The sequence below is a fragment of the Chelon labrosus genome (assembly GCF_963514085.1).
Source record: "Chelon labrosus genome assembly, chromosome: 20".
Lineage (NCBI taxonomy): Eukaryota > Metazoa > Chordata > Actinopteri > Mugiliformes > Mugilidae > Chelon > Chelon labrosus.
In genome coordinates this window covers 15,203,409-15,214,413 of record NC_140353.1, presented here as the reverse complement: position 1 = coordinate 15,214,413, position 11,005 = coordinate 15,203,409, and the positions used below count along the sequence as shown (strand labels likewise).

At 41.5% G+C, this 11,005-nt stretch overlaps 1 protein-coding gene across 2 annotated transcripts; it reads right to left on the bottom strand.

Moving 5' to 3' along the window:
* Window positions 1-2,251: 2,251 nt before the first annotated feature.
* On the bottom strand, window positions 2,252-7,862 carry LOC311505743 (adhesion G-protein coupled receptor G2-like). Of its 2 annotated transcripts, XM_084569473.1 has the most exons (13): window positions 7,428-7,862; window positions 7,265-7,330; window positions 7,104-7,172; window positions 6,020-6,997; window positions 5,795-5,926; window positions 5,587-5,697; window positions 5,455-5,500; window positions 5,237-5,337; window positions 5,027-5,148; window positions 4,231-4,496; window positions 4,049-4,139; window positions 3,667-3,959; window positions 2,252-3,577 (listed from the first exon to the last, which is right to left on the bottom strand). In XM_084569473.1, exons 5-13 carry the CDS (start codon window positions 5,852-5,854, stop codon window positions 3,456-3,458), a joined length of 1,212 nt encoding a protein of 403 aa, XP_084425599.1. In that variant the 5' UTR covers window positions 5,855-5,926; window positions 6,020-6,997; window positions 7,104-7,172; window positions 7,265-7,330; window positions 7,428-7,862; the 3' UTR covers window positions 2,252-3,455. The 2 variants fall into 2 exon arrangements, with proteins under 2 accessions (XP_084425599.1, XP_084425598.1); XM_084569472.1 differs by having other exon boundaries at window positions 6,020-7,330.
* Between the last annotated feature and the right edge of the window lie 3,143 nt (window positions 7,863-11,005).

The following is an 11,005-nucleotide window of genomic DNA, read 5'->3' as shown; positions in this document are numbered from 1 at the left end:
ATAAACGGTGACGTTTGACGGACGGATGTGGATATGTGTGAGAGTGACTGAACTTTCCCACTTTTCAGTACTCACGAGTTCCTGTGCTTCACAAAACCGCTGAGCGAGGCTGATGAGGAGCCGCTAAGGTCGAAAGGGGACAAGGAGAATCCCGTTACGTGACATGAAGGCGAATTACCCTTCCTTCTGGTGCACATGACGTGAGAAGGAGAGACGGGAAACTGTAGGGAGGAGAAGCTTAAAATGCAAAGGTCAAGTTTTCAATCTGAATGTTTCAGATAGTTGCGCCCTCGGTCACACACCCCCTTCCCCTTTCTTCTCCCCTTTCATGACCCCTCCGTATCCACTGTTCTCCATATCTCCTCAACTGATGAAAGATGTTGATGAACAGCAAAGACGGAGCTTAACTCGACATCCAGGGCTCAGGCAAGATAGTTCATCTCAGTCAAGTGCTGTGGACATCTGGCCACCCCTCCCGGATTACAACTGGGCTATTTGGAGTGTTTTTCAGGCCATAGCCAGTAACCTGAAAGCACCTTAGACGGCCTCATTTCGTGCTCCCTGCAAAAGTAACACAGTTTCTCTGACACACTGCAACTGCCCATCATAAATCTGCACACTTAACTGCAGGCCCTCATGTCTATCGAGCTAAATGCTTTGAGTCTGGGGGCCACGTTTGTGACACGCACAGAGGCGGGGGTGCTCGCAGGTGCCCCTCCGCCGGGACCCACGGCCAGAGCTCCCCCACTCTGCAGTCACGCAAGCACTGCCCCGCTCCTGGACCTCAGCCTGATTTTACTGCAGCCTGCGGGGAAACCAGACGCTACAAAGGCCCCGGGTCCCCATCAATTTCACGAGCAAAGTTACTAGGAAATAAATCATTTTGAGGATTTAAAAAAAAAAAAAAAAAAAAGTAGAAGGGAAATCGGAGTTCTAGCTGGTGTGCTGCCGTGATCCGCTGAGAACAAACACGAGAGCTTCAAGTAAAATCTGTTAGGAATTACGCATTGTCATACCTTTGTGAGAAATTTTGTTTTAACTGTCAACTCAAAGTTGATAAATGCCAGTTACGTAGCATAGCTGGACGTTATTAAGTAAATAAAAAGATACATCTAAGTGCTCGCTTGTTGTACTTGACTAATCATATTTCCTCTCGACACGCAAGGTTCCAGGAACAAGACCTCAGGCTTTATAGGTCATTTGAGATCGACAATTTGGCTTTTACAGGGCAGGATTCGGTCTAGACTACATTTAATAAAACGCACGCAAAGCCAGTGTCTCTTTTCCTGCACATGAAATACAGCAATCATAAATCCAAACGTATTCACACTTCGGGCAGTGACAGGAAACAGTGTAATCATGCCTTTTCTACTAAAAGACTAATGATCTGCCATCAAAGGGAAAGTGGTGTTAGAATTTATTTGCTTAGGTTGGAACTAGCTGCTTTTTTTCAGCTCCAGAAGATTCTAGTTCCTGTACCGTTATTTCAGAATTAAAGCATTTTGATGTCATTACTGCCGTCTTAAAAAAATCTGAAGGTGCGTGCCAGTCCGTTACTGCGGTACACGTGGTTTAAGATCGAACGCAATTAAATGCTTTCTCAGCTTCCCTCTTACCAAAGGAAACACATCTACGCGTGTTGAAATTTTACTCTGGCGGCCACGTTTTCACTCTGGTCAGAGGTTTATGGGGCTAGCATGAAAAATGAACATGCCTCAACCGCTGTCATTATGAAATCATGTGCTGACAAACTGCACAAAATCCTCCCAGACGCCTCAATACGAGGGCTTCCTTTCATACATTTCTCAGAGATGTCAATCTGTTTTACATGTTTTTAATAAAAAGCAGTGTTTATATATATATTTCATAAAAAAAAAAATATCCTGAGCTGTCAAGTTGCCTTTTGAAACCGATATGCGTGTTTTACCATTATTTACCACTGAGCTGTGATTTGTAATCGCAGCTCGCATAGTAGCCTTAGTTTACTGCCGTGGTGGATATGGTATGGACACACGCACACACAGGTATGCTGTGCTCTGCATGAAAGGGCAACACAAATCAGATGTGTATGGCAGTAATTACCCCAGTTTTCGGCTGGCACGCTGCGGTCATTTAGAAGATTAATCAGTCATACATAAATAAACAGACCTTCCCCTCCGAATGTCACTCCCCGAGCCAACGAGCCTAGGTTTCTACGTAAAGAAAGGCGACTCCAGTGTCTGCTCCACATACCGTGAACTTTATTGCGTGACTTCACTCTGCGGACAGTGTCAAATAAAACAAAACAATATTTGCATAAGTATCACATAAATCGTAATTATTCTTAGCATTCTTAACTTGAATAAAGTCTCTATGATCATAAATACACGTGGACTCCACACTTAATTTACAATGAAATGGTACAATATAGATATGTTATAAGATTGTGTGGAGACACAGTGTCACAAATGCTCCAGATCTTCCAGGATGTAATATAATCTTGCATGCTAGCTAGCAACACCTATGTTATCACATTGGTCATGTTTATTTTTTCTGCTAATAACCTAGACCTAAAATTGATGTTTGTGAAGTTTAAATTCACAGTGAATAAATATAAAAAACACCTAAAAAGTCTATTAATCTATTACATAACGTATCTTAAAACAGAATATCATAGAGTAATAAATGATAATAATAACTAATATATGTAGACATTTAAAAAAAAAAAAAAAAAACTCCCAATGACTCAAGCAAAGCAGTCTGCCAGTAATTGCTAGTTAAACACAGTGATTTCTGGAGAATAGTTTCAACATACAATAGTGGCAATCCCCCGGGCGTTTTATCACTATAGGTAGCCACGATGAGCTCATTTCTTGTTAGCCAGTTAAGCTGCCTGCACAGTGGATACTGCTCTCTGTAGGCACAGGGTAATTATCTGCAGGCACGCAACGTGCTAACCGGTTAGGTCGGCCCCCAGTGCTGCGCAGGATGCGAGGGACAAGACTTTCCCTTCACCGCTGCTTTTCAGTGACAGCCACATTGGTCATAAAAGTGTTGTATTTATCTTCCTAAAAATGTGCACATTCTAGTGCGTGCCTGTAGCTTTGATTTACGCGGGCTGTCGTCTACTTTGAATGAATCACAAGCTTCTCTGTAAGTTTCACTACGAGTATGATGGGGCTTCTGTTGGAACATTTGCACAAATGGCTTCCAGGATACCATTCATTAGTGTATTTTTCTAAGTGAGAGTAAATCAGATTAGTCATTTTGCGTCAAGGTAGTTAGTTATTCAGTCCACAAAGAATTTCATTGGAATAAGAGTTAGGGAGTTACCGGTTGTCTACCTCATAAATATATGAAATCAAATGCTGCCCTCTTGTGTCAAAATAACAGTTTTTGTTCCTGTTTCAAAAAGCATGAATAATATAAACAACGAGCCTTGATTTCTACATAAGACAACTCCGGTGTCGACTCCTTTATTCGTAAGGAGATTTTGTGTAGACGTTTGATGTAACTGTGCTGCTGACGCTGTCCTCCTGCGTTTGGTCTTGCTGGACAGTCTTGCTGGACTTGTAGTAGTATATGCAGAGGAAGAAACCTACAAATACACAACGAGTTGATTTTTATTTATTTTTCAATTCAGTGAAGCTAATCTAGGTGTTTGTACGCGTCAGTGTGTTAGTCTACCTTGAAAGGAGTTGAGGATGGTGAAGATGTAGTAGGAGGGTACAATGAGCGGCCCATAGCTGAAGAAAGCAAAGGCCCAGGTAATGCCCAGGAGGAGGACCAGGCCCAGGATGGAGAAAGCGTTTGACCTGGTGGAGCTGTTGTCCTGACTTTTCTGATTATTCTCCGTTGCGGACTTAAAATGACAAATCTGCCACACTATTACGATGAACATGCACAGAGTGAACACAAACACTATAGCGTAGTAACCAATGTTCACCGCCTGGTGGACGACAGCATCAGAAATCCAGCACCTAAAAAGCAGAAATTGGAAAAAAAAACAAACAATTCATCTAAATACCTTTTGTGATTAAGACATAACATTTCACACTTATAGCCTTACATTTTTCTTGTGTTCCCATCATCGGCAGAGATGACCATGGAATCATATTTTTGCGAGGCAAGAAGGCCGATCACCACCAGAGCTGGTGTGACTGAAGAGACAGAAGACTGTATAAATGCAAGGTCTCTTACGGTTATAATAGTGGATATAAATACACATAATATTTGGTTGTGTTCTCTTACCCCATCCCACGATGCAGATCTTCCTTACGTAATGTTTGATTTCAGTAGGGACTTTGTATAGATGAAAGTACAAGTGCAAAGCCTGAATGAAAAACCAGGTAAAAGTGGCCAACAGGCTGTAGTGCATGACTGCTGCTATCGCCACACATGCACCAAAGATCCCCAGGTTAGCAATGCTCTCATTAGTCAAGAAGGACAAGTTGAGGATAGACATGGCAAGGAAGAGGTTGACCAGGATCTGAGAGGCTTGGCTCGCTTTCCCTTTCCTGTGGAGCAGGTTAGTTGGAGTTAGCAAAAGCATTCAGTAGAGTAAAATAAAGCTGCAGCTAAGTTTTCAAAACTTATTTTGGGGCTTGTACAACTTTTACAAGATTTCAAACACAACTCATTTTTAATCGTTCTCGAATTTTGACATGATGTTGATCCCATTTTGGTTTCAATGCTGAGCTTATTACTCATCTGGAGAATCTGCAACTTTTCTGGGACACTACTTGGGCTCTATTTTATTCATCCTGATCGTAACAGATGGTGATTTCATAGAACCTTAGTCACATTTGTAACCTTTGTTACGATCTCTGCCATACTCAGCGGAGATAGAAACAAAGGCCTCCCTGCTCTGTCTCCGTCACTGTGGTTGCTGCCTTCTCCCGCTCTGGTAAAGAAACATTACTGGCTGATATAACATGCATCTCTACCAGCGTGGGAATGTCACCACAGACAAAAGATTTGAAACTTTAATGCAGAAAATCATAATTTTGTCAAAGTTTGAATGTATATCTACTCAGTGATCCCTTACCTAATGACACAGTACATGAAGAGAGCCACTACCAAGAAAAACAGTGACAGGCCACAGCCGATCGATGTGATGTAGGTCAGAGATTTCAAATCAGAGGCAGTTATGTTTCCGGGTGCAGGCGACTGATATCAAACACAAGGACGTGTCTGTTAATCATGTGTGAATTACCACCAGTAGCTTTGTGAAACAGATTTATCTGTATTGTCTTACCAAGAGTATGGCAAAAAATGTTAGATGGGAGCATCGGCAGGTGATGGTGTCGTTGTTCTCGACCGTTTCACAGCCGTCCGTGATCCAGACTGCTTCATTCTCTGGTGGACAGGAAAAGGCAGAAGACACAAGTGTACTTTAATGTACGGTCTTTGTCACATTAATGGACATGATGGACTTTAGACGTACTTAAGAGGTAAACCTTAGTTTTCTATTACCTGACTCTTTGTCATCCCATGACCTGCAAGAAGCAACTTGCCCACGCTGTATTAGAATGAAAAAGAAAAATCAATATACTTATTCTTTCTGACAAAAGATGATCTTTCCATCTGGTGACGCTTCTCTTTTACCATGTTCACATTGCTGAATTGGATGTCTACAGTCTGCGAGAGATTGAATACTCTTGCTGTCATTTCAATTCCCACTACTTCGTTGTTGAGGAAGCTTCTGCTGGGGTCTTGCTGTTGGGAGTGGCATATGGTTTATGTAATCATTATGTTAAACATTAAAGTTGAAAAAAAAGAAAGCCAGGCATTATTGGTAATATTATTAAAGTACCGGTGTCATTCCTGGAAAAAACAGAACTCCAGCAAATGTGCTGTTCGCCTTCACTGCCATCTCACTGGCTTCTTTAGGGATTTCCACAGTAATAGCGTAGTCAATCACTGAATCAATGCTGTCATTGAGAACCTAAGAAAGAAACAAGATTATGAGAAAAACTGGGGGTCCTTCATCCATTTTTTAATTGTGTCCTTCATTTTTGCATCATTTTGAAATGCTTACATTTATATTACGACTTGTTGTAAAGCCAAAGCCCAGTTTGGTATGATTTTGCTGTGGAAGTTTATTGATCACCCCTTTGACATCACCAATGGTGATGGTAGCTATGCTGTGGTTGCCCAACTTTTCCAGCAACGAGGAGAGATTTTTCAAGATTTTTCTGAAATGGAAACACAAATAATGTCTTGCGGCAAACTACGAGCACATTGCACTTCTATGTTGTTGCTGTAAACAGGTTGAGATATTATTACGCTGCGTCTTCTGGCCTGGCGGTGTTGACGCTGTCCGCGATGGAAACATTTATGGATGGGATTAGAGATGTTGGTGGTTTTGGCTTACATAGCACACATGTCACATTACCAGGAAAAGTGACCAGGACTTTGTACTTTGAGACATTTCCGTCTGCATGTCAAAGCACAAGCACACACACAGACACAGAAATGTTAGATTTTCAACACCATGCTAACAATGCTTATCTCTCTAATTTAATAAACAATACCTCCGCAGTATTCTGTTTTGGTTGTTGTTTTGTTACAGAGGCCTTCGCTCAGCCTAACGTTCTTTGTGCCTGAAACATATGAAAAACGTCATCAGACCTTTGGGAAGAGTGCTGTCACATTTTAGCTGAAAGAAGGCTGTAGTAGACTTGCAAATTTACCATTTCTTAAGCAGTTGTGGATGTTTAAAAGGAAACCTGCAACAGAATAAAAGTAGCATGAGATGACTGGTTAGAAGAGGGTGAGGGATCAAATAAGAGAATTTGACCAACAGGGGGCAATCTCTCACTGCTTTGGTTTTGAGGAGGTCCGTATTCAATGCCTGTTTTGTTGTACAACGTTGATGGCATACACGTAAAGTTAAGATTTGGATCTTTAATCACTACAATATCTTGGTGGAGTAAAGTCCTTTCATCCAGAATTAATCTGTCTTTATCTCCTTCAGTCGTTATTTCAAATCCACAGTTAAAGCCTTCACAGCAGCCTGAAAAACACAAACCACAATACAGTCACATTCATAAAATGGCCAAGACAAACAACTGCATGGTCATATCCAGCATGTTAAAAGCAGACGAATGAGCTGACTGTACCTCCTTGAGTTTTGTTTGGCATGATGTTGAAACAGAGATGTAGTCCATTTGTCTCTAGATAGAGCGCATCTGAAAAATATGACATGACACATCTGTCTATTCTGATTTTCCTTTTTAACGTTTCAGTAGACAACCATTGTTTTCTGTGTTTTCCTGCTTACCCGTTGGGAAATTTACTGAAGTGTTTTGGCCTCTGACAAAGAGCATATTTTTGGGTCTGTGGATCGCTGTTAAAAGATGAAAGAGAAAAGACAATTAAATATGTTGAGAAAGACGTTTTTTTGTTGTTGCTGTTTTCAGTAAGCTTTTGTTAAGGTCACTCACCTGAGTTGTCACACGTGTGGATCTTGAAGAACATCCCGCAAAGCAGAATCTTCAAGACAAATACCCACTGACGGTGATTTACATCCAGTGGCAACATCATTCTAAGGAGTGAGGGCAACCTGCGGCGGAGTATGGAAGCAAGTTATCTGACCACAAGCTGCCGAAAGTGGCAACTAAGCCTACTGCACCTGGTTAGTTGAATGAGACGATCCCTGCACTTTCTGTCTTCATGGCACCTTGTCTCCTACATACAGTTATTACTTGTTACTGACGAACACACCGCTGATGTTCCTCTTTCCTGATTTACCTTGCAAATTAATCATGTCTGCTTTTTACAACAGCGACACTGTTTCCTCAATAAGCAGTTGGCAGTTTGCCACTTTTAGTCACACAAATGGTTTGGGAACAACTAAAAAAAACATGAAACACAGCACAAGGTGTTGGCCTGGCCTCCAAATTCATTAGATCCCAAACAAGTATCTGTGGGATGCTCTGGAACAAGCCTGATCCACAGAGGCTATGCCATATTATAGTATACTGTAGTATAGTATGCCATAAAGAAAGTTTGTTTAGAGGCAGAGTGAAAGTTTTATGAAAATAGACCGAGCCCTGTTGTATGAGCGATTAATGGTGCATATCTTATTTTGATTCATATTGTCCATACTATTTTAAAACTTCTGGTCATGAGACAAAAGCACTGAGTAACTTTACTGCTCGTGTGAAAGTCCTCTTCGCTATCACGTGTATGTTCGATATGCTTTTGTCCTGAAAAATGGCAGACTAAAATTAGGTAAGCAAATTACTGTTACACCATGCAAAGCACTGAAAATGGACAGTATGACAGTATCCTGCAATGTTTTGGGCTCCATGCAAGCATAGCAACAGTCATTTTTTTTGTTCTTGAATGCAGTGCATTTAGTGTTTTTATATGCAAAAGTAAGCGGATTTAGGATAAATTGACTGAAATAAAATGAATATAAATATTTTATAGCTTAGTGTAACCATGTAATAAATGATTACAAAACCACAAATGCCTCTATAATGGGCTGTCAGCAGGGTCACAGTTTAGGCAAAAGGCCAAATAGTCATGTGCTACTATGCTACTATTACTGGTTATGTAAATGTGGAGTGGATTCATCAGTTTATGGTTTTTATGTTCTAATGAGGAACCTGAGGCAAATAAACTGACCAGCATAATATACACCTCATAATATACACCACCATCAGGCAATACATTATGACCACCTTCCTAATATTGTGTAGGTCTCCCTTGTGCCTCCCAAACAGTTGTGACTCATCAGAGAATGGACATGGGCCTTCCGAGGGTGTCATGTGGTGTCTGGCAACAGAATGTTGTTAGTGGGGGCCTTTGGGTCCTATGGGTTAAGAGGAGGGGACTCTGTGGATCATCCAACAGATACTTGATCAGTTTGGGATCTAGTGAATTTGGAGGCCAGGTCAACACATTGTGCTGTTTTTCATGTTTTTTTTAGTTGTTCCTAAACCGTTTATGTGACTAAAAGCGATGCTGTATACAAGAAGGGCCTGAGTAGACTCTACTTCCTGAGGAAGCTGAGGTCTTTCAATGTATGCAGCAAGTTGCTACTTTCTACCAGTCTGTTGTTGCAAAAACATTATACTTTGCTGTGGTTGGTTGAGGGGGCAGCACCAGCAAAAAGGACATTAGTAGGATCGACAAATTGATCGGAAAGGCTGGATATGTGATCGGAAGAGAGTTGAAGACATTTGTCTTAGTGAGGGACAGGAGGACACTGGACAAACTACTCTCCATCATGGACAATCCTTCACATCCGCTACACCAAACTATAGACGGACAGCGGAGCTCATTCTCCAAAAGACTGATCCAGCTCCACTCCCACAGTGAACGCTACAGGACTTCTTACATACCCTACTCTAACCAGCTGTACAACAACTCACCTTTCTGTTACAGATAACTCCAAGTTATGATGCCACTGATGCCTCACAGCAACAAAGTTCTGGGTTCAAATCCACCGGCCAACTGGGGCCTTTTATTGTCCTTTTAGTAAATTCGTTGCTACAGTCTGTACGGAGCATTACATGAATGTATATATACAGAGCACATCTACATCATATACACATTTATGCACACATACCTATGTAGATAGCATCTATGTACAGTTAGATATTTTGTTTAGTTCCACTATGACAGAGGGGACAAAACCATGACGTGCCCGTTTCCAGGCCAGGGATCTGTATCTGCGACCAGACACAAGTGGCTTGTTTCACATACTGGCAAGTTAGCAAGTTAAATTTCTTATAATCTCATAACCATTCCTTCCCAGCTGTATCCAGAGACAAAGGCTGATCAGATATTTATTTTGGGTGCAGCAAAGTGCACAGCTACTCTTCCACACGCCTCCATTCGTTTATACTGGTTTATTTTCCTCTATGCAAATCATGTGTGTGTTTTCTCTGTAAAAGGGGTGCGACAGTGCTGAGAATCTAGTGTGCCTGGCGTTAGGGCGGTCTGATGTATTAAAGGAAGTTCATGCTGCCCATACTGCTGCTTTTTCCTATTTAATGCCGAGCGCTGTAACAACCAATACAGCAGTCCATTCAGGTCCAGAGCCAAGGAGTCAGAGACAGGGAGCTTGATGTGCTGAATGTTTCCCTTTGAATGACAGAGCTATTTTTGCAATTGCAAAGAGACTTAACTTGACCGGACTGAACCTTATTTAAAGAGAGAAAGTTACAGCAAGTATACGTGAAGAGGAAATGCCTAATGTGTACTGAGGAAAAAATACTCTGATAAACGGTTTGAATTGAGATTAGGCAAGTTTGCATCTGTCAATAAAACCCGAAAGCTGCTAAGGACCAGTTTGGCTGGCACGTAAGCACCTTTCATGGCCGATCCACCAGGAGTGTTAAGCACACAACTCTAACACCAGAGACCACAGTTACAGCAGTTTTGTTGAGACAAGGAAAAAAAAAAAAAAAAAAAAAGCGGACCATAATCCCAGTGCCTGAACATAACCATAAAAAGTTAATTTATTCTCGTACTGCTGTTCACATGAATTAAGTAATTCACACTGTTCATTTCTTGGCTTCCCTCCCCACATCTTACTCCATCTTTATTGCCATCTGTCATCAGTTGCTCATGAGTGGCAGAATAAAATGGGACTACTGTAGTTTTGGTTCAGTGAATCCACAACATGTCTGAGACGGTTCCATGTGGATTAAGTTCAAGCCTTCGAGTTGTTGCGTCTCTTTTCACTGAACAAGACGGGGCTTTATTCAAGCAGCTGGCCGGTCTGCGCATCTCTGAAAAGACGCCATTTGTCACCTGTTGAAGAGAGGTTGTTGCTCGTTGTCCGCCCTGCTCTCCAGCGTGGTCAGTGTTCAAGCATTTCAATATTTTGATATCCTGAAAGAATGGCATCAAATGAATGTCCTCCCATGAAATGTCCTCTAATGGCTTTTTAAAATTGTAGTCCATCCATGGCCAGTGAGCTCAGTGGAGGTGGTTTATTTAGTAATGCTGATAAATCTCGAGAAAGCTGTGAAATATTTTTTGTGAAAGGTTTTGTTTTTCTCCT